Raw genomic sequence first — 24,013 nt, forward strand, 5'->3', positions numbered from 1 at the left:
GACACACATACAGGGACACTGCAACCTTTATTCATGTAATGCAACAGCAAGTGCAGGGAAACACTGGATACAAATGCTACAGGCAGTGATGTGTTAGGGGCAGATAGCACTGACAGACCAGAGAAAATAAAATTAGGCAACATAAAATGATGCATGCAGATATGAGACCAGGAAACAATGGCAGCATAAAGCCCTCTCTGCACCCATGTACTTATGGTGAGGAACAGAAAATTCCAATCCTCCATCACTATCCAACCTTTGAACTTAGTCAGGCTATTGTTACAACTTACATTGTTCAGAAGGCCCTAACAATACTTGAAACTCATGCTCCTTTTCGTTCTATGATTTTAAATCCTTTTTTTTTTTTTTTAAATTAAAAAAAAGTGCCTGTACTAATGGTTCCCAGTTATCAAATGCACTCAGAATGAAAAGTTCCAGATCACAACAAGCTTGAGGTATTTTTTCCATAGTTACGGTATGTTGTAAATGCAGCACAAAGAGGTGCTGTCAGTAACTGATTTCTGCATTGACTTAGTGACTAGGAAACAAGCACACACACAGAGGTAAATCCTTGCAATGAGAGGACTTGCCACATGCATGGTAAGATGCACTACTGGGATTTCTGCCTCATCAGAGCTTCAAGTAGTGGAGAAGGACTACTACTGATTATGGGGAGATCAGAGACTACCTTGCGTCTTGAAGGGCCTGTACTCTCAGCTGCTCTTGTATATGGTCACTGCAGTGGTAGAGATCAGCAGGATAGTTGGTCTGCAACCTTTATACATTATATGCTGCGTTATGGCACATGTTCGTCTGCACAGTACTAAGCCAGTGGGATCACTCACTGGTTCAGGTGCTGTAGTTAAATCACAGAATCATAGAATCTCCACGTTTGGAAAAGACCTACAAGATCATCCAGTCCAAATGTTCACCTGCAACCAATATTTACCACTAAACCATGTCACTTAGTACAACATCTGAACATTTCTTGAACAGTTCCAAGGACAGTGACTCAACCATCTCTGTGGATAGCTCATTCCAGCCTCTGACAACTCTTTCAGAGATAAAATTTTTCCTAACATCCAATCTGAATCTCCCTGACATGTCTTGAGGCCATTCCTTCTAGATCAATCACTAGTACATCAGAGAAGAGGCCAACCCCTACATTGCCACAGTCTCCCTTCAGGTAGTTGTAGAGAGCAATAAGGTCTCCCCTGAGCCTCTTCTCCTCCAATCTGAACAATTGCAGCTCTCTCAGCTGCTCCTCTTAAGTCTAGATGAGACACAAAATTCCCTGGATATCGCTAGAAGAACAAACAAGTATTGTGCCATAAATATCTTCAAACTAAGGCCCATATTGGGGCCCATAAAGCCACCGGAGGCTGATCATCTCAGTTCCACTAGATCTTGAGGATGTGTCCGACATCAGCCAAACCAACCCCACGATCCTCATTCTGGACCACTTCCTCCTGCCACTACATTTTGCATCCTGGAATAGGGATGTCCACCACACAACCATCCATTAGAAGCAGCTCTGTCTCCTCATATCTATAAGTCCTCAGCTTTGAAACCACATCTCAGCCCCCAGTTATTAGAGCCATAAACTGAGGGGTACACAGGTAACGGAGGCAGCCCACTTCTCTTCACACTGCATGACATGAACCAAAGAGCTTCAGTATACACTGTACTTACATGCTATGAAAGGCTGTGCTTAGGAGAAGCAGATCAGAGTATTTGCGTAACTATACTGATCAAGAAGCCAAGGCAGTGCTTGCCAGATCCTGAGGTTATTTATTCTGGCATAAAGTTAAAATAACTCTGTTTACACTGGAGCATGTGCAGAATTTAACTCTTACTTAAAAATAAACATGCAAGCAAGGAATATCAAAACATGTAAGAGCGTAAGAAAATATATTTATTAAATTCCATGGCAATACTATGGCAAAGTTGTTAAATACATGCATATTTTTAGACACACAAGCAATACAACAGGAATTACAACAGCCAAGCAAACTAGTTTTAAAACATTTGCAAAGTTGGTGTTTTAGGTTAGTCTCACGTGTCACCTAGCCAACTGGAATATTATTTCCCCACTGTGATTTCAATCTTTCCACTTTCAAGCATGCATTTGTTTAATTGCTAAGCTAATAAATTTTCTTGTTGGTACACACTGTTGAATCTCTATTTTACTTGTTATTCTACAACTTCGTTAAAGTGCTGTATGATTATTTTAAATTGTGAAGATCTTTTCTGAGTAACAGATTTGGAAGCTGGAGAACTTCGGTATCATTCAACAACAGAACTAAAATGTAAAATGACTGGTTAGGTTTAGTGCGTTAGGATGACTGTTTTGACAGTATGATTTATTGATTTATTCTCTGGACTAATTTCTATAGATGAACATTTCAAATTGGCAATATTTTCACTACTATTTAACAAAAGTCCATTAAAATATTTGTAAAAATAGAACAAAAAACCATCTCTAAAAAAATTATTTATGCTGTAGAAAGACGGTATAAAAAGATCTAAAAAAAACCCAAAATATTGAACCATTGAACCTGTTCACAGTATATATTTTAGAAGTAACAGCATTAGAGTACAAGAAATTTTTGGGTGACTTGCATGACTCCACCAGTTCTGCTGCTTTGTGTGCCACAGATGGACTGAAGTTCAAACTACCATTATCATCAGGAAGGGTTTCAGTTCAGAGTTATCTTCTTTTTTGGCCATCTAACAGGCTACAAAGCTTACAGTATTGTTTACCCTAGGCCACTTTAAATCACATTAAGGAAACAATGTCATGGTGAAGTTTAAGAATTGTTTTGTACCTGTATCTGTATTGCTACTAAAAGGTGTGAGACTTTACCAGTGTCTGTTTTACTCTGCCCACTTTAAGCTTTTTGAATTTTTGTCAGCCCAACTAAGGAAAATGAAAACATTCAATTTTTACACAGTCTCTGGTTAAACTTTACTCTCTGGGCATACAATTTGCAAGTTAAACCAAATGAGTTGCAATGTTATTGAAATGTGTGGCTGGCAGAGTGCTCACGGAAGCTGTGCATCTACCACTTCAGCAGCCTGCTTTCTGGTAACACCAGTTGAAGTGCAGATTTGGGACTGTTCAAAATCCTCCCTGCAGATGCTGTTAGGGAACACAGTAAAAGATGAGGATGCTAATTGCTCTGGCTCACCATGGCATCACCCAGACACAAGGAGAAGGTGAGACTGGCAAGGGATTTACTCCATCCCTTGCAGCACCCTGCTCACTGACCAGCTCACTGCTGAGCTTCCTGGTGAAGCTCAATCCTCAAATATCTTCTGGAGACTTTTTTTCTTGAAAAAGTGAGAGAAGTTGATAGACATTTTTGTAGGGAAAAAAAAAAAAAAAAGCATTGTTATGCACACTGGGACAACTTGTAAAGTTGCGGAAAACCCTGCCAATATAATTTGAGGTTTGTTTGCATAATGTGCAAAAAGGAAATAAACACTATCATAGAAACACTGGGGAAAATCCAGAGTTATATAAATGATGGAGGAGGGGAAAAAAACTGTTATGGAAGAAACTGTTTTCCAGCTTCTATGAAGATATTTAAAAACTTAGGAGAGGTATGAGGAAATGAGCTTTTAAACACTCCAGTGTTCCTCAATCTCTGTATGCAACATTTGGGTTCGAAGAATGTCCTCCCAGGCTTGCTAATGACAAGTCAGAGAAGAATCCAACAACAAATCTGCAGATGTGCTGACAACATCTCTAAGCATCAGTCACGCAGGTCACTGCTAAATGCACAACAGCACGAACTCCACATAGGATGCTGGGAGGCGTGCAGATGGCAGCCATTTTCCCTGTGAGAAAATGCACCTCCTACAGCATATACTCAAGTACAGGGCTCTGAAAAACCACGCTTTGGGAATTGTAAGCCAATACACATCTAGGTACAGAATGCTGCTATAGCATATTTGCATGAAAAGTTAGGACCTTACTTAGTGTTAAAAATTCTGATGCCATTGGATTTGAAGTCTTCTTCAAAGCCTGTGGCAGAGCAAAGGATGCTATCTACATGGGAAGTCCTTGATAGATTTATGGTACAGAGTCTTGTTAGCAACTTGATTCTTGAAATATTACATTTTCTTCCTGCATATTTCAAGTTCTTTTACTGTATTTTTATCTACTTCTAGGTACAAATATGCTATTTACAAAGAAATTATTGTCTAAAAATAGAGGATACAATTTCTCGTCATCTTTTAATAGTGATATTCAAATATCTTCTCCCTCCAACAAATCCAGTTACCCTCAGTTTTGCTACCATTTATGTTCAATCAAGTGTGGAGGACACTATAAGAGAGAATCTCACTGCCTTCAGCTCTAACTTTATTCTGTTGGACTTGTCAAAAACAAAAAAGGAGAGAAGAGACTTTTATGTGTCCCTTCAGAGCAGCCTGAAACTTGAGTTGAGCAGAAGCACCCTTATGGCCTGTGCCCAGCAAAGGAAAGTTCTGGTCCCCCTCATAAATCAAATGTGAAAAATGTGTTGCATTTGCCAATTGTGTTGTGATGGATTAAATGGCTACTGATTTCCTTTGAGAAACAATTCACCCATGAAAGCAGCAACTATGGATAACAGAGTCAGCAACAACAGCAAATACCATTGATTAGGCCCTAAGTCTGCATTTGCAGCCACCACATAGCTGGGGAGATAATTCACTGCCCATCTGTAATATTAGCTTACTGTTTTGTTGAAATATTTACTAGTAGTTCCGTGAGGTATATCACATTCAAATTTACAACTCCAGAATTTAACACACAAAATCAAGATCCCAAGTATGCTCCTGTATGTCAGTCAGAACAACAAAAATAATGAACAAATCAAATAGAAGAGTGCATGATGTTACATCAAACATGACCGATGTTCCATGCATCAAACAAACAGTACTAAAAATCATAACAAAAATGAAACCCAATTGTCACATATGACAGTCATGGCTCAAAATAAAAAGCAGCAACACTGGTGATTTGCTTCAGAAAGAAACAGCTTGACATTCGCACCCTACATCTCTGGACATTGATTCAATCAGAGGATTGAAGCACTGAGTTAGGAGTGAAGTGTTTTGGACAAAAGCTCTTCTACTTGGAACCCTTCCAGAATTTTTTTTATTTTCCCTTTGTATGTTTTTTATTCTAGGAAAAATAAAAGCAAAAAGTCGAAAGAATTAAAACAAAATAGATGTTCAATAAAGGAAAAAGATCTTTCAGAAAATGATGAAAATGCATTACATTTAGTTTCCTAATACATCTTCCTAATACATCTAATTTGACCACAGAGACTCACTGGGAAGCCCAAAGGCACAAGTACAAGGAGTCTGATCTCCTTTGAAGCCCAAAGTTTCAGTCTTACAACTGACATCAATACGTCCAGAGGCTAAACAGCACCATGCTTTGAAAGTGCTTTTGGTATGGAAGACTTTCTTAAACATGCTTCACTGGTTTAACAAATCACATGAGCTCAAAAAGCAAGTCTATTTTCTGATGGTCCTTGTTGTTCACTCTTACTGCTCCACACATCCACACCAAGGGGTGTCTTCGCATGGACACTAAGTAAGCACATACTCTCTCACTAATACAGTCTTTGGATTTGCGGCAGAAGACATTTGAAAGGAGTCCTCGCTGGCAGTGTATAGATGAAACCCCACTGCAGGGCTATTAGCCAAGATTAAAGATATAGTAAGCCACTGCTCTTAATGACACTCTTCTGCCTACATCCTGGAAATCGGGACACAAATCAAATAAAGTTAAAAAAAATTAAAAATAGCAGTGGATTATTAAGTGAGAGTGCTATGGTTCATTAAAGACAACTCTATGTTAGGGGAACTCTCTACCACCTAATCATGGTGATATAAAGCAATACAGAATGATTTTGCCTTTACTGAAAATGAAGAGCAACATGAAGGAGAACTCGAATATGCAATATTGAATATGTTGAACTGATTCTCTTCGAGAGCACTGCAAAAGGTGTTAGGTTGCCCTCTGTGAGCTTTGAGCACTCTCTTCTCACCTTGGCTTCCAGTCTGCCAAGTTAAAAACTGACAGACTTCAGTTTGGTGTTGCTTCTTGCAAAATGCAATCATAAGAAAGCACTGCTATTCTCTGAGATCAGCTATACCCCTACGGAGTTTTCCTTTTTCCTATGGATCTTCATATAACAGTAATTGCTCTTCTGTATTGAGAAACTGCTCCACTAAACAAAAATATAATGAACCACACTACCCATGCCCTCTGTTCTAAACATCTTCTGCTTTCAGGTAAAAGCATAACCTAAGATTTATTAGAACATAAATGCATTAGAAAATAATTAAAAAAAAAATAACTCCAGAGAGGGGAAAAAAAAAACAGGCTTTAAATAAAGTATTGTGAGCTATGGAATAGAAAGAAAATACTGCTACTGTTAGGACATAATCGCTGCCTAGCTATCAAGCACAAAGAGTACAACTGCTTCCTTTTTGTATTAATTTAGTGTTCTGAATAACAAGCAGTAATATGTTAGGCATGAAACTTTCTCTTGTACAGATGCCTGCTGACATTGGACACCTGCTATTCACACTACCTTACTTTTCATTTGCAGCCCTGTTAATTTCAAAATTCATCCTCTAGAGCAGAATCCTATCTGCACGTTCCATTCTTCAGACCGTGTATTCTGTCAGGCCCACAAACATATCTAAACTTACTGTCTTTGCATTTCACTCTTCCAGAAGGCATACACAGTTGTTAGTGATGATGATTTGGAAGATTCTTAGTGTTTTGCCTTTAGTGTTCTGTCAGTTTTGAAATCCCTCTGTTTTCATTCTACAGAGATGGCAGAGACATATCAGCATCTGAAACTGCAGCACCCACTGCAGTGACTAGGTTTAACCTAACGCTTGGTTTTACTTTGATGGCCAGCTTACGCGGTTCGGTAGACCAAACATCTGCTAAGCTTAGCCACCCTTCTGGTCTGTTCTCACACCATTACAGCTAGCAACTTAGTCAATCCAGCCTCCTTATCTGTTAGAAAACTCAGACTGAAATCTACTCATTCATCTTACTTTTTTTCAAGTGCCACAAGGTGGTTCAGGAAATTGAAATCTATGCTAAGATTTGGTTAGGACTTCATGAAAACCCTTTTTGATCAAGTGCTTAAAGATTTGACCTCTCTTCACTGTGTTTTACAATATGGAACAGGTAAATTAGAAAGCACTTTGTATTCTAAGCTAGTGAAACTCAGTGTGCTAAAGTTGGAAATTTGCACAGTGAAATACTACAATTACAGTTGCCTATAGATGCATACACGAAAAAAAAATTAAAAGATGATTGTTCTGAAAACTTCTTTAAGCATACAAATTTACACCATTTAAGATATCTTTGCATCATATGTCTAGTAATGGAGAGGTAGAATTAGTGGCCTTAAAACCTCTTAAGGTTTCTGCCACTGCAGAAATCCCCCTTTGCACTCCTAGATAGGATTTGTAGGAAAAGGTCCTGTTGGGTGGACAGTGTGGAGAACAGCCAGGCAGCAGGGAGCAAAGCTAACATAATGAAGACCATCCAAAGAGCAATTTGTTTTCACAGAGCTGTAGTACTACATCTGATTTCTGGTGCCAAATGGCTTGGACAACTAGTGTTAGTGGTCAGAGATTTCCCCATGGCTTACACTGCTGCATAATGCAAAGACTCCTGAATACTGTGGGGGAATGGAATAGAGTATGAGTTGAGGAAGGAGGTCTGGAGCTCAAACTATAAAATACAAAATGCATTAGTGCAATACATCAAGAAATAATAACTCCAGAAGGACAGAAAAAGTATATTCTATGGTTGTTTTTTTTTTCTTTGCTTGTTTTTTGTTGTTTTTTTTGTTTGTTTTTTTTAAACTTCATGCAGTTCTTGTTGAGGTTTAAATCAGTGTTACACTTTTTTTCCCAAGTTTGTACCCCTGAGTCAAACACTGAATAAACATTGTACAGTAGGTACAGAAACTAGTGTCTAGTTAAGAAGCAACAGCTTTGAAAGGCCATTGCTTCAAAAGTGTTAAACAGTGACAATACTTTTTCATATGGGAGAAAAGTAGAACTTTGATTTGTTGTTAGTTTATCACTATGTAAAAGATCTCAAGAGTTTTCAACCATATCCTTGTAAAACATTAGGCTGAAGTTTTCAGTAAATGAAATCTTCAAGTGAGCATACCTGTTGGGACTACATCATTTGATTACGCATGGTTGAGAACAACTACAACAAAGCAAAGCAATCTTTCCAAGTTATGAGTTGTATGAGATCATATTAGCCTTCAAACAGTATCTGAAGGTAGGCAGTTCTCTGACTATATTTATCAGGAGATCTAAACTCAATACCACTTATATCCAATATATTTTACTACAGTAATAACTAGATTGCTATAGTTCTGGCCTCAGCCTTGATTAAAATGGAACATAAACACTTTCATTAACTTAGACATGGTAACATTCAGCTTACTAGAACCTCTGCTGACTGTCTCCAAGAATAATGCATGCTTTTTGCACTTTTTTCATCCTGTTTCATCAGGAACAAGAGCTTATTTAGAAGGCAGGTTCAGGTGCAATGACGACTCACTGTTAATCATTTGGCTTGTTTTGAAAAAAGTGTGTGAAGGACCACCCCGTGTTACTGGGCTTGGGAGAGTCTTCGTCATCTTTTGGGGGGAGCAGAAACTGTCGGGAATTAATGGAGCATGGGCTCCCAAAAGATGCATTTTCATTGTTGCTTTCAACTGATCCAGGAGAATCTGGAGTGTCCATGTTCCAGGCATTTGTGTTTGCTTGAGGTCTGTAACCTGCTGTCTTATCTGATTCTTCCTCGGCAGGTGAGCGACTTTCTATTTTCAGAGCACTGACAGGCAGTTGCATTTGTGGCTTATAGCCCGCAGTAGTCACTATGTCTATTTCTGACTCCTCTTCTGGTTTAATTTGAGGCTGATACATTGACTGGATGTCAATGTAAACCACCTGAGATAACCCCACAGGTTCATCCATAGGGGGATTTGATATTTCCTCTTCAATGATAGGGGGGCAGTAGGACACAACCACGTGGTTTTCTGTTTCTGAGTCAGATCCATCTTCAGGCACAATGGTGTCTGTTGTTGCGGACATCATCTCTGTGTCTTCAATTTTGGGAGCTGCAGACTGTGTTTCCACCACTTCAACACTATTAGGGGTACAGGGATTCATTTCCAGTGTTTTAAGTGACTTATTTCCCTGAAGCAAGAAAAGAAGGCAGAGACAAAGCTAAAAGACCTGGAAACCCTGATAGTAACAGCTTGTCCGAATTCAACATGCATGCTGGCTTGTGTCTTGCACTCAGTCCATTACTATTAGTACAATCAATCAATCAATCAGTCAGTCAAGAAATGCTTTGATTTTTATTTTCTGGCTCCTTACGCATTCCTGCTCACGTTAAAACTATTTCAGCCAATTTAAAGAGACTCCAAATCTTGCAGTAAGTGTTTGAGAACTGTTTCCTCAAATCACAGCTTTTTATAATCAATTCAAGAAGGTTACCTAAATGTTACTCTCAGTTCCAGTTATGGTGCCCATTATATGTTACCATACTTTCTACTTCCTCTACCAGTATGACAAAGATAATAACTCTCTAGAAATAACATAGCCTTCTGAGACTCATTATTAGTGGGGCAGGACAGAAATGCATCAGCTCTTTCCTAGTTTAAACTTCGTAACTACATAAACATTATAGTTTCAGATATAGTTTGACAAAAGTTATACAGCATCTTGTCATGTTCCTCTTTGCCACAGAGTTATTTTACAACTAGAGTAGAATACTCAAAACATGCAGAAGACTTATTTGCTCACAGTGTCTTCCAGAAGTTTAAAGCGCCAGATTTAAAATAAAGGTTACCTCACAAATGTTCTTCTGAAACTGCAGTGCCTTACTATTCTCAGGATTTGGGATCTCTGGATAAAATGTTTCTTTGATCCTTTAAAGAGGAGAAAAAGAACTTATCAAAATTACTAAGCCCCAAAACACACTGTCAATACACTGAAGGGGTCAGAACATTTTACTTTAATTCAGAATACTGAAGACATCTGGTATAAAGATTCAGTATGTTATACTTTCCCTGAGTATTTAACGGAAATAGCAGAAAACCATTCTGTTTTTCTTTTCTTTTTTTAAACTAGGGAACTTGTGACGTTTATGAGAACGTGAAGGTGGGATGTCTACCTGGGTGTCTGTGGATAGCTCACAAATTATGCTTTGGAAAACAATTAATGAACAGAGCTCATTGGGAGACAGGCTCCTGCAAAAACCTTTTGCATTTCTAGTTCTCTCTTAGTTTTCTCTCTTACTGCCAACTCAATTTCTTCCTCACTTTCTAAAACATTATTTTGCCACCTTCTTTTACACAAAGGTCTGTAAAAGCCCACTAACATATTTGGGCACTCGCAGAAAACAAGGAATTACTCAAATAATCAAGAACTCCGGTGCTAAAGCAAACATATTCAAAAAACGCTCAGAATTGAATGCAGATATTTACCATTCCCTTTTCCTATAGCAAAAGATGCTTGCCACCACTCCAAGCAGAACAACCACTGCCACGGGGATGAGAATTGCAATGATTAGTCCTACAGCTGGGGGACAAAAAAGAAAATGTACTAAATATATCCAAAGTTTCCAGCAAGCTTTATGCCTTTTCTAACAGCCCCACAGAATAGATTCTATCTCATCTAAACAGAAGCTCAGCTAACAGTGGCCCATAAACAGTGACCTATACCACAAACTTCACCTTTTTTGGAAGACCAGAAGTCAATCCATAAATAGAGTTGATTCAGTGACAGCTACAGAAATCAGCCGATAATTTCTCTCTGCTTGCTTAATCACAAAGGCGCAATGCAAGACTGATTGCCACTGCGATTTCTGTTCTCAGTAGGCACTGGAACAGCACTTTCAGGTTACTTGAGCTGGCTAAATCTCTGGTAATGGCTGTTAAAGGCCAACAACACTGCACAAGCTGCACTGCCTTTTATACGGTTTACAATGCTTCTAATTCCCAGAGTTGCTCTCTGATACATTCCCACTGCCTTTCTCTGTTGATGTTAAGTGCCTTACATTTGATTTTTCATGTATTTTTGTTGCACCCCAGTGTTTAGTCTTCCTTTCACATGACTTTTTTTTTAATTCTTTTTCCCCAAAGTCAGTCTCTTTTTCTAACTATCTTTCACGGTTTGTTTCTGTCAGGGGATTGATAAAACTGAATTAAAAGCAGAAAGGCATCTGTTTATAATTCTGAAATGGGTAAATATTTCCACAATGTGTTTCTTCCCATCACGTATTAACAGATAGATATTTTTCATGGGAAACTTGACAAAAACAACAAGCTGCTAAAGAAGATCCATAGTACAATAAAAGTTTGTACGTTATTTCTTCTGCATACATTAGCTTGAATTATAAGGTAGCTGTAATAAGAAAGGACTTTTTTCTCACTTTTATCATTTTTGTTTATTTTTTTTTTTTTTAAGGAACTAAATAAATAAAAAATAGGCACAGATTATCTGAAGTAACCAGGAAAAAAAAAACAAAAACACAACAAAAACACCTCAGTATTACATACATTGGACAGCCCCTGTGCTAACTAATATTAATGAATATGGATATTCAACTTACAGTCTTCCTTTGTCACCACATAGAGACTGTTTGGAGGGCTCAACCCACCAGCAGTGTAGGCTTGCAGGTCTAGCTGGTAACTCGTTTTGCCTTGAAGATCAAGTATTTTCAAAGACTTTTTTGTTAAGTCAGTGATATTCTTAACTTTAAGTTCTGGATTCCCTGTTTGTTTAGAAGAAAGAAAAGCATGCACTGTAAAAAAAGGATTCAGAGAGCCATCCTCAGCATCAGCAAGACTTTCTTTAAGTCAGCTTACTAAACCCAAAGAGCCCTCTGTTTTAAGCAAAACTGAGGCAGAGATTCCTGATCATGAAGCTTGGCTGTATGGCAGCAAACACCACAAGATTTTGCTGAATTTTTTACACTTGTGCTTGTCCTCTTAATTCAGTGTGAGACAGACCTCAGTACTGTACAGAGATGTGTTTGCAATATGAGTCCTGGTAGATTCCCAATTTACATAGCCACATAAGTTCGCCTACATCTCTTCCACCCAAGACATCTGTACACAGGGCAGTGTGTCACACTGACACTTAGTCACTGTACAGCTCTATGCCCTCAGCAAACCCAAGTGTTCTCCAACTTTTGCCTTATATTAAAGAACGACTATGCTAATCAAACAAAGAGCTGATATTTCAAATGCCATTGTTACGTATCAGGGGCCATTTACCAACAATATCAGTGACTAACGCAACTGAACTATAATATCTCTTTTTTAAAATGAAATTAAAATGAGGGGAAAAAAAAAAGCTTCAGCAAGTGAAGGATAATCTATAGATTTACCTGATTCCAAAAGCCTAGGCTTTAAGGAATCTTTTTCACCTTTTGCAAAGGAAAGCCGATATCCTTCTAAAAACCCCTGACAATCTTCAATAGGCATGTCTTCCCACTTTACCAATATTGAATCTGAAGAAGTTTCTTCTACAGTAAAATTTGGTGCACGTTTTGGAGCTGCAGGAAGAATTAAGAAAGAAGAAGATAGTCAGTAACAGCCTAGAGTTAAATGCTGAATCCATGCAAGTGTTGCATCAGTTTAATTTCAGGGCTGGAATGTTCAGCTTTTCCTGAACATCTTTCCTTCACTCTCAAAAACACCTGAACAGGTGACACTACAAAGACACAAGTACATCAGTCTCTTCGATATTAATTACTGCAGCTTTATCTAATAATACCAGCTGAGAGAAAAATCTTTTCTTGGGTAATGTTTTTGCAGATCCATACCCTTCTTCACATAACAAATGCCAAAAGATTGCATAAGCATTCAGAGCATATGAACTATTTAGCTTTTAAAGGCTTTAGCTTTGTGATTGCATAGCTTGTCCTAAAATTAAACAAACGTCACACTACTATTATGGAAGCCTATCTCAGCTTAAAAGAACAGCCTTAGCAGGCATCACAGTCCTTAACTCCAATTCCTAGAGCCTACTGAAAACATCACACTAGGTGTTGTGTAAGGTCATGTAACAGGACATAGACTGATATCAGACACTAATCTGCTACTATCTATCAGCACTAAACTCATGTCTGAGAATGCATCTATTTTGCTTTGATGATTACTTGTCCAAAGGCAAATTTGATGTTTAGAATAAACCTACGATCTACAGCAAAATGAATATCCTTATTTTGCAATGTGTTTTTATTATCCAAAGCTTTTATCTATTTGTCTTGGAAGTTTCTAATTCTGCTGAGAATGCATATTGAAAAATCTTCTGGGAGACTGTTCTTTATTTTTACAGAAATACAAATGGATGAGTTTTTGGAAAAATTCTCTCAATTTCACCTTCAGCCTTAGCAGTGAAATAAACAACAGTTTTTCCAAAGGATCAGAGCAGCTCAGTTTTTTCCAAGCACAATCTCCCAGGAGAAACCACGGTAAATTTCAAAGTGAAATGGGAGCTGTAGTTGCATTCCACACAGGAGATGTGATTGTAAAAACGACAAGTTCAGGCTCCTGAAAGTAGAAGGCAGTCAGCCACTAGTGCATCCCCAGGCAAGTAAGCTCAGCCTTAGTCCACAACCCAAGAAGCTTAAATGAGTCAACTCAGTATGACACGGTACTCATTATGACAGTAGCCAAGGAATCGAGTTCTCAGAAGTTTGCTTTGACTTGATAAGTTGACCCCTCTCCTGCAGAAGGGACCATATCACTGAGGCTCACACTCTAACTGTGCCTTCAACTCCAAAGAACACTGTCAATAAAGCGAACTTTTGCTCTGTGGTGGCAAACCCTATGCCACAATACAAGCTGAAGGATATAGAGTTGTTGCATGCTGAGAACTGGGGTGGATCAAGAAATATATTACAATTACGTACAGAGAACAAGCAGAAGTCAGTAGCACTGTATGACAATTTTAGTGTCCATCTTCTGGCAACACCGAGCTAAAAGCAGACACAGTTCAAACTCACTTTGCAAGGACCCTGAATGATAAAGTACACTTACGCAGCTCTTTTGTATACCCAGTTATGTTTTTCAGTAACTGATATCCACTGGATTTGCAGCCATATAGTGAAAAGTTGTATCTCACACCAGGTCTGAACAGAGCTGTAAGAGAAAAGCCACAAGAGAAGGTTTCACTTATGGATATCGATGCTTCTAATTTTCACATTGCACATACTCACAAAAATGTGTACTAAAAAAATGACAGCCTTAGACTGCAGCATTAGATATAAACACTGTTAGTCACAGTTTTGGAGCAGTAAGCAAATCTAGCTCTTGCAGAAATTTTGTTTCTAAACAAACAGATTCAAAATAAGCTGCTCAAATTGCACAAATTGCTCTTTCCATGAGGAAACACAAACTAAAGTTACTGAAACAATCGCTTTTCTTTCCTCCCACAGCAGCCATGTAGATCCTGATTCCTCTTTGGAAACAAAAACGTATTTTGAAATACAAGACTTACTGCAGCAATAGTGCAAAAGAAATTCAGAGAGGTCTCAAAAGTGACACTGAAACACTTCAGCAACGAACCCCAGGTCTGAAATGACTCTACAAAACCCAGACAGTCAAACTTCTGCTTTGTATGCCTTTGATAGAGGCATACATTTTTAACAGTACACTGTATAAATAATTTACAACTTCCTGTGATATCTGCAGGTCCGTATTTTCAATCTGAACCTCAATTAATCTTTTCCTAAACAAGCAGCCTCTGTGGACCACTACAGAAGTTATGTGGGTTCAGGTCCAGATGGTGAGACTCTTCTGGAAGGACCAAACACAGAAGTAAATGTGGCAGCTTGAGCCCAGCCCCCACAGTCTGGAAACTCTCACAGCACACTTCAAAAAGCATCGCAGGAAAGAGAGCAGGAGTTGAGCAGTGCATTTAGAACAGACACAGTATTGTCTGCTTAGAAAAAGCAAGAGCTAGCCAGCACAAACAAAAATAACATGGAAACAGCACTGTAACTGCAAGTAGGAAAGCTCACCTACTAAATTTGCACCCACCCCAACTTTTCTGTGTACACAGTTTCAAATCATTTTCTCTAATGGGAGCTTTATATATAGAAAGTAAATATACATATATACAGGGAGCAGAGAAATAACCTACATCTTTCTTAGGTCTTTTCTGCTTCTACTAGTACCACAACAGCTGAAACTCATTTCCCTATCTCCCCACTAGCACCTAGAGACCTGGAATGTGCCCCATTCCATAGAACTTTAACTGCTGAAAGTAATTCAACACATGGAGGTCACACTTGAAAAAAAAAAAACCAAAAACATCTGCCTGATGTAAAAACAATGCATTAGTCTTCCCCTCATCCTGAGCAGTGCCTTTTATGTTTAGAATCCAAACACACTCCTGAGCCCTAGATTAACCATTGAGTGTTATGCTGTAACAGGATGTTGTTGGGTGTAGCTAGAAAAGGTAATTTCAAAATAGTTAATAAATGCATGATGCTAATAATTTAGTGATGACTAGTATTTGGATTTGGTAAGGCTGCGTAAGAAATTTTAAAAAAATGTAATGCCAAGGAGAAGTTCATCTGTATACACAAGCACAGAGCAACAATCTTTGATCCACAGCATCGGTACTGCTCTCACTTCATTTGCTACTCAGGCTGTGAACCAGAAAAATTCAAAAACTGACTTCTGACTTACCAGATTTTATCACTGCATCTGTTGTATTTGAAGGAAATTTCTGCCAGTCCACACTGCAGGGTTCCGACCCAGATGAATGACACCATTTTACTATATAGCCACAGGTCATGTTGGGGTAAGAATTCCAAGAAATATAAATTCCATTCCCCATTGCCACAGCTCGATCTGTTTTGACATTGTCTGCAACAAAGATGACAAAAAAATCCATCAGAGACCAGACACTTATCTGTAGTCAAAGCTGAAAGAAAGACTTCCAGCTGCAGCACAAAGGTTTTATAAACTGCAGTGATTTCTAGCAATGAGAAGTGCGTTTCTGGTACTGTGAAATTCAAAGCAGCACACTCAGCTATGCTTTCTCAAGTGCTGGAAATCAGATGTAGCCTGCAGCAAATCCCATAGCCAGTCTTAAGTATGATGATGAGAAGTATTGCAGCTCAGGACTGGCTAAAAAAGCACTTTTTCAAGGTAAGGATTTACAGCAAATGGCAGGTTCAAATCTGACTTGACACCAATTTGGCAGGAGCCTGCAGCTACAAATTCCTGCTGTTATTTCAGCTAACAGTTTGCTTTGTGTTTCTGTCAGAGTGTCTTGCTGTCACTCGCCCGACCACAGACATTTATTTTTCACTGAGAATCAACAGCAAAAGTTGAGTCCTTGGTGAATTTCACAGAAATTTGAGGCTACCAAGGATAAATAAATTAAAGAAAAACAGAACAACAAACCAAAGCAAACCTGCAATGCCTTTTTTGTTTGTTTGTTTGTTTCTGATTTTTAAAGGTCTGGATGCCTCTGAACCAATCAGATCTGAGAATGTCTTCTGATTCCTGCAGCTTCCCTCCCTGGCTGACAGATGGGACCCTGCAGAGCTAAGAGATGTTTTCCAAAGGCCATCGTAACAGCTGTGATCCCACAACTGATCTTCAAAAACAATTTCAGGGTTTGAGTTTTTCTTATTCAGTATTCTCATTTATGCTCCCTATTGAGTCTATTATTTCATGTCATTAAATCCATAAACCATGGAAGGTTGAAGGGCAATGGCAGTTTTTAAAAAGCAGTGTTGTGAAAACTTCACTCTTGCAGACATGCTGTGAATGATGAAGGACTTCTTAGCTCTAGAAAATATTAACATATACTAAGTGTACAATCATTTTTCTAGCTTGCTAGCTAGACAAAAAAGCTACATCTGGTTAAACAAAGACAAATCAATTCCAGAAGTCTTGTAATATTTTTCCCTAAAAAGTACTATGCATCCAGTGAAATCACTCTTCTGTGATGCTGGAAGAGCATATTTGTAATTAGACTGCTTTAATTTTCCTATTGACATGAAAATTTCCTGTTTTTATAGTGAGCACATACCCTCTAAAATGCTTAAATACACCATATTCAATATTATTTCCTGAGCCAGAAGACTAGAGTTTCACCCAGGGCAGTATTGCTCATTTTGATGTATTTATAGCTGCAATCTACAGCGAGAGAAGCACTATAGCACTGCTGTAGAAGAGGAGTCTACAGCCAGATTATGTGTCCTGAACACTGAACAGCACTTTTCACAGACAGCAACAAATTAATTAAGGCAAAGTATCCTTTGTTTGTGTTTTTGGGTTCCGCAAAACCTCAGCAGATCTCAAGCCTCAGAGCCACTGCTCTCTTATGGACACTGAAAGCACTTATAGATTGCACACAGGAAGCAGCCAGACAAGATGTTTGGGTAGAAATGTCATCCAGTTCAGTAAATGAGTCATCTTTCATGACTCTAGTCAGTGACTCAGACAATTCCTATACCAGCTTGGGAGCAAACCTTCAAGGAGTGCAAGTTGGGTAACACTGAGGGGAACCTCAGACATCCCAAGTACTCATTACAAGAGAAAGCTACAAATGACTGCTGTCCCACACCACAAATCTATTACAGAGACTTCCCCAGCAACTAGAGTCTAGTTCTGGTATTGCATGAAAAGAGCTATAAAAGCATTTTTATTCATTTAGCTACTGTACAATTACTTTTCCCTTCAGGAAGCAGAATAAGAAAATATTTTTAGGTGTTGGTGCTTTGGAGAAACACAAGAAACATTAAGAGCTATTATTTTATTTTGCATAGAAAGAAGTTCATTTTTCTCTTACTGCAGATCTCATTCAAGGCATGCATCTTCCTGGCAGGAGATGGCATTTTCTTACCAGAGCCAGAGTTGGAAGAAGGACGATTGCGGTACCTTTGGTACCTGCTGAGTGGAGGAGAAGCAGTACATCCTCTGCACAAAACAGCTAAAAGAACTAAAAGTTTGGTCTCTGGAGATCACACTCCTCCTGACAAGCAGGGAAGCATGGACTGTCAATAGCCACATGCGATATCATCTTCTCCACAAGCTCAGGGTTAGGAGCAGAAAATCATTATCTGGCTCAGCTATTTCACTTTACAAAAGTCCACAGCAAGAATGGCAGTGTTTTAATTAGGAAGTTAAAGTCCTACCTTCTTTATAAACCCCAGCTCCCAGCACAAGGATGCCAACATTTTACCAGACAGCCCAATTAATATTCTCCTGCAGAGCTCAGGAGCATTGAACCGACAATTCCTCTCTTAAAAAGGCACACAACACCTCCAAATATTTATTCTGATTCTCTTCAGCATGTAACACTTCTCGGTATCTCAAAAAGAATGCACAGATATAAACTGAGCTCCTTAAACATCAGAGAACTATGCTAATGCTTTGAAGCTTCATGCTTATTGCTCCCGGGAGGTCTCTAGAAAAGCAATAGCGAGAGAGGCTGCACACTATCATCCTTTCTATGTAGAGAGCATAATTAACTGGAAAGACAATAGCCTAAAAGCAAAGCAGTAATTTTTTTCCTCCCCCATGCAGTACATTTGCCTGGGAAAAAGAAACAAAGACCAAATGCAAACAAGCAAAGCGTGTTTCATCTCATTTTTCAATCATCAAACTCGCCAACATATTCCCCAAGGTATGAAGGTGCTAAGCTCTCTGCTGGGAGGACTCACCACTTGGAAGTTCCACACTTGTTATCCTTGAAGGAGGAGATGAACCTGCATGATTTTTGGCTACAACGCTAATTACACAGTCATTTCTTCCAAGTTTTATCTCAGTACTGTTTGAGGGCTCTGTGACTTCTTTATGCTCCAGTGATTCCTCTAGCAGGTAGCAGGACACTTCATGAGACACAATTTTTCCATTGGCTTCAGAAAGGGATAAGGGCTATGAACAGACAAAGAAAACATTACAAAAGAAAGAAGAAAGTTAAAGAAGACATAGAATAATATGATTCTAGCATCCCAGTCTTGTCTGAAGAATGCATAGGACAGGCAGAAAAGATAGTAACTTAAGTGTAAATTAGGAAGTTAATACAAAAGTTTCTAAGTTTTTCATTTCTACCTGGGATTTACTAAAAATTTAATTGTTTAAGTGAAATGTTTCTTTTTTAAAGTTTTAAGTGCAAAACTTCAATAAATTCTTATTTGGGGAAAAATATTTTTTCCATGGATGGTTCTATAAAAAGTTAAGAAAAACAATCTGATTTATTGACTATCAACTTCATTCATTTATAAATCTGTAGGAAAACGGATTTTCATGCTTAAATTATACCATATGTTAAAACTTTAAGTTTCCTATCTACCTTCCAGAAGATTCTTAGACTTTTTCCAGAAGGGCTTCTCTCTCTCCAGATATCTGGTCCTCTGGCAGGAGCTAAGATAAAGAAAGAGATTCTTTTTCCAAGCTGTACTGTACACAATTTATGGTCTATCAAAAAGTTAGCTTTTTAGACAGCTACTTTTAAAAAGCACATAGCTTCACAAGTTCACTCTTTATTATCAAAGAAACAGATAAACTTACGGGCTTCCAATGTTGTGTGTTCCTCTGTCCCACTCCAGTCACTCCATCTCCAGAAGTGGTCTGCAGCTGAACAGCGCACCCTGAACCGGTATTTGGTGTATGGGTGCAATGCATTCAGCTGAGCTGTGTAAGTTGAGAACTTTCCACCAGGCATGGAGACATTGTGCTGTTAAAAATTGATAGAATTTTACTTGCTAAATATATATATATATATATTATTTTTTTTTTGCCTGTATTTTATGCTGAAAGTCTGTATTGCCTGTATTTTATGCTGAAACACCTAAAAAAGATGGTGTTTTCCCCAAGAATACAGACTGGAAAAATGCTACAGTCAAATTCTAGATCGCTGTTGTTTATCTCACAGAAGGCAGCCTTCCCAAGGAGAGAAGGAGAATACAAAGAAACAGTGTGAGAATGTGACTATGCTTGGAGAGTATAAAAAAAATATTGAGACATATTTCCTATGCAGTCATGCTAAAAAAGGAAAAGAATTCAGAGGTCTGTCAAAATGAAGTCGTATGTAGCACAAAAATATGACGTACACTCTCTCTGCTGCAATTGTTCCTTAAAAGTGTGAGCTTTCAAGAGGATAAGCTCTGCAGGCAAAAGCAGGCTGCTGCTTCCACCAACCCTCTTTAGTTCCCCCTGTCTCCTAAGAGCAGTGAAATGTTAGCTCACAAGTTCCGCCAAGGCTTTGTATCTGGTACTCATAATCTGAAGTCCCACCATGAGTGTGCACAGCAGACTGAGTAGACAAAGGACTTACTCCTAAAACACATTCACAAAGGCATGCTAAAGACAGTCTATCTAACCAAGAAGCTTATCATGCAACATCCATACCAGACAGACCTTTTCCCTTCAAAAGACAGCATCCAAGTAAAACCCAAATGACTTCTGCTCACAGTTCTTATAACAGAACTAGTCTCTCCTGTTATTTAAAATGGCACGAGTCTATGAAGTATTTCTGTTTCACAACCATGTAAAAAAAAAAACCCAAAACCTAGGCATGGGAATGCACTTTACTGAATCTAATTATAACACATGTGCATCACAGCTGCCAAAAACTGGACTCTAAGTGACTTCAAGCTGCAACTAATTGTGCATTTCTAAAGCCAAACAACAACTTGAAAAATAGAAAAATGCCAACAATCTCTCATACGGATGGAAAAGCTTCTGAAAACATTCTCGAAATGCCATATAAATACCCATAACAATTTCACAGCTACTTTTTTATTACAGAGGACTCTTGGAGCTTTTTTATTAAGCAACCAAAGACAATGTGACAATGCTTAAGAGCTTCTACCAAGCTGTGCATTGCGTTTCAAAATATCTGTAGTGGAGAGCACTGATACAGGTGCAGTGAAGAAAACTGCTGTGGCAGTGTATCATTTTATCATCCTCCACTGCCCTGCTTTCTGACCTGGTAGCAGCATTCACAAGCAATTAAGTACTCCAGACTTCAAACAGTGTAATTCAGGCTAGACAAAACTGTGCAAAGCTACTTTTTGGCATTTTAAGCTGAGCTGGGGGTGGGTGATGCTCAGAAATTTGTTTCCACTCCTGACTGCAGCAGAAGCAGTTACTGCTGGGAGCAGAAAATACAGGCAACTGTGGATGAGAGTATCTATAACTACAACACCAAAATCCAATACAGCTCATTGGTCAGAGCTTTTACTTACATCTAAAAGCAAGTTAATTCCTCTGATAATTCCCAAGGCATCTGATTTTCTCTGCAATACTTAGTATCTGAATACTATTAAACATATCACTACAGAGAATATAGACAAGCTTAAGGCTTCCACAGTCTGTAAACGCTTCAAAAGTGTTTAAAAAATGAGTATGTATTTATTACTACCCTATTATTTTAGAGAACACACATAAAATTAGTATGTTCACTGTCAACTGCTTCACTTCTTGAAGTGGCTTGAGTGACTTTGTACAAGGCTGTGCTACTAAACGTAACTGAGTAAGAGAATACTCCTGCTACAAACTACCTAAGGAACCAGTGCTGATAAAAAGCAGTCTGTGAGATTAATGTGCTCATATGTTCAGGTTCTTTACATCAAGGCTGGGTAATTCACCACCTGTCTACCTGAGCTGCTCAGAGACACTCCAGCAATGAGCAATCACAGAACTTGGAGGTAAACCTGAGGCCAACTGAACAGGCAGCCATTAGGCTTCCCCACTGATACAAATCACCCACACACCACTTTAGGCAGTAAGTAGGAAGGGGATATATTTCCACCACCTACGCTTGGTATCTGATGCTGGTGTCTAAATTAGTGCCTTAAGCTCATTTGACAGTCAGCAGAATAAATATGCAGCTCCAATCAGTGACAGAACAGCAATGCTGGGCAGTAGCTGGAATGACGCCTGAATGCTGGAAATCTGAACACCACCCAAAACCACCACCTCCTCTCCAGCTGCAGGTCTTCACCAAGGATTATCTTCTGATACGCCAGTGGGAGAATCTCTGCTCTAGTGACATAAGAGCAGGTTTAGCAACTCTGTATTACAGTCATACACATGGCAATTGCTAACAACAAGCAAATAAAATGTTCTCTAAGGAAAAAGGAGGAAAAAAAAATCAACTACAGATTACTACAGAGGCAGTCAGAAACAATCATCGTGGAAGACTGTGGGGCAGAACCAAACCCTGAAAAGAATGTACATTAGTACACTTTGCAGCATAAAGAACAGACTACAAGGACTGTTACTCAAACAATGGGCAAAAAGTACTGTGCATGAAGGCACGAGTGTATCTTCTTGAAGTGCCAAATAATACTGTAGCTACACTGAAACTTTCCCTAAGCTACTTAAAAACAAGCAAAATAAAGAACAGCAGGCAACAATAAAAGTGAGGAGAATTTTATCTACTTGTGCTAGATGAGTTCCCAGCCATTCCTGTATTAAGATGATCAGAATGAAGATATGAAAAAAGATAAACATTTGAACAAACAAAATCCACTCAAAATAACACTTACCAGTTTTTGCTCAGAGTGGGCACTGCTAATTTCAATTTGACACAGAAGCCTGATCTCAGCAAAGCTGCCATTTATAAACCAACGCAGACGGACACTTGTGGAGCTGTTCTCAGAAACAGTTAACTTTTCTGGAGTTTCTGGATTAACTTAAAATTAAAGAAAAAACATTTATTCTAAGAAAAAGAAAACCACATTAATTTCAGATTTTAAAAATTACGTTTTGAAAGATTGAAGAGAATCAGAAGAACAAATAATACTCAAATAGCACTTAGGACCGCTGGCGCTGCAGAGGCACCTATAAAACAGCCTTGCTCCTGATACACTTCTCAGTTACTGAACATGGAAGCAGATTTACTTATGAGTTCTGCTGGCATACATAAGGGGTTGGAGATGCAGAAAAACATTTCACCTCTAGCTATTTTACCAAAACAGTGAAACATGGGCTATTTCAGAGGACTACATGGACGCATGAAATTCATCCAATCATGGGAACCTGGCAAGTTAGAACTAAAAATCTGCAGACCTTTTTACCTCCCCTTGTCCAAAGCTCCCTTCATGGAGTAATTTGTGGACTATTCAGTACTACTTCTCAGAGCTGTTAGAGAAAATCAATCTCCGCTGTTGGAATTGCCCCAGTTGCCCTTGAGCAAATATGTGCTCTACATTGGGAGCTAAGTGTACAGTGAGTGAAAGAAAGGAAAGGAAACAAATGGAAAACAGCAGTCATACTGACTGGATGCAAAACAGCCCAGTTTATCATTAACAAATAAGTTATACCAAAGTGACCTGCCTGTGTATTCCTACAGTTCTAGTCTCAGGCTACTTATCATTAGGAGATGAAAATAAACAAATAAATAAATAATAAAGATGAGCTATCTTTAACTACAAACTGAGCTTTACAGAGTGAATGGCTGAAAGATACAAGCCTTAGAAACTCTGAGTCCACAGCTGTGTGTGGTTGCATGGAAAAGGATAGGGAAGAGAGTCAGCATGAGAAAGGTGATCGTCTTCTTCTCTTTACAACATGAGTGCAACGAAATAAGTTCATAACAGCAGATGATCACAGCTTATTATCAACAGTAAGTAATGCTCTTGCTAGTTCATTTTAGCACTGACTTTTTATGCTCCAAATGCTGCCAGTGTGAGCCTGTACAATATTTTGCCCTTTAAGCAGACTCAGAAGTACAGAATCATAGAAAGGCCTAGGCTGAAAGGGACATTAAAGATTACCAAGATGCAACCCCCTGCAGTGGACAGGGTTGCTAGCCACCAGATCAAGCTGCCCGGGACCCCATGCAACCTGGCCTTGAATGCCTTCAAGGACGGGGTATCCACAGTTTCTCTGGGCAAACTGTGCCAGTGCCTCACCACCTTATGAATAAAGAATTTCTTCCTAACATCCAACTTAAGTCTCCT

General features: G+C 38.8%; 1 protein-coding gene across 6 annotated transcripts in view; it reads right to left on the bottom strand.

Moving 5' to 3' along the window:
• Positions 1 to 1,894: 1,894 nt before the first annotated feature.
• The window catches only part of LOC100545239 (LIF receptor subunit alpha), an 88,881-nt gene continuing 66,762 nt past the window's right edge, over positions 1,895 to 24,013 (bottom strand). For all 6 annotated transcript variants that reach the window (XM_085212703.1, XM_085212700.1, XM_085212704.1 and 3 more), the window contains 11 exons: positions 22,598 to 22,743; positions 19,614 to 19,779; positions 19,396 to 19,466; positions 18,764 to 18,977; positions 15,771 to 15,950; positions 14,115 to 14,216; positions 12,458 to 12,625; positions 11,678 to 11,839; positions 10,551 to 10,644; positions 9,914 to 9,992; positions 1,895 to 9,255 (listed from right to left, as the gene is read on the bottom strand). In XM_085212703.1, the coding sequence (XP_085068829.1) occupies positions 8,617 to 9,255; positions 9,914 to 9,992; positions 10,551 to 10,644; positions 11,678 to 11,839; positions 12,458 to 12,625; positions 14,115 to 14,216; positions 15,771 to 15,950; positions 18,764 to 18,977; positions 19,396 to 19,466; positions 19,614 to 19,779; positions 22,598 to 22,743 (2,021 nt within the window). In that variant the 3' untranslated portion in view covers positions 1,895 to 8,616. The remainder of the gene's footprint in view (positions 9,256 to 9,913; positions 9,993 to 10,550; positions 10,645 to 11,677; positions 11,840 to 12,457; positions 12,626 to 14,114; positions 14,217 to 15,770; positions 15,951 to 18,763; positions 18,978 to 19,395; positions 19,467 to 19,613; positions 19,780 to 22,597; positions 22,744 to 24,013) is intronic.

Source organism: Meleagris gallopavo, chromosome Z (genome assembly GCF_905368555.1).
Source record: "Meleagris gallopavo chromosome Z, MGAL_WU_HG_1.1, whole genome shotgun sequence".
Classification (NCBI taxonomy): Eukaryota; Metazoa; Chordata; class Aves; order Galliformes; family Phasianidae; genus Meleagris; species Meleagris gallopavo.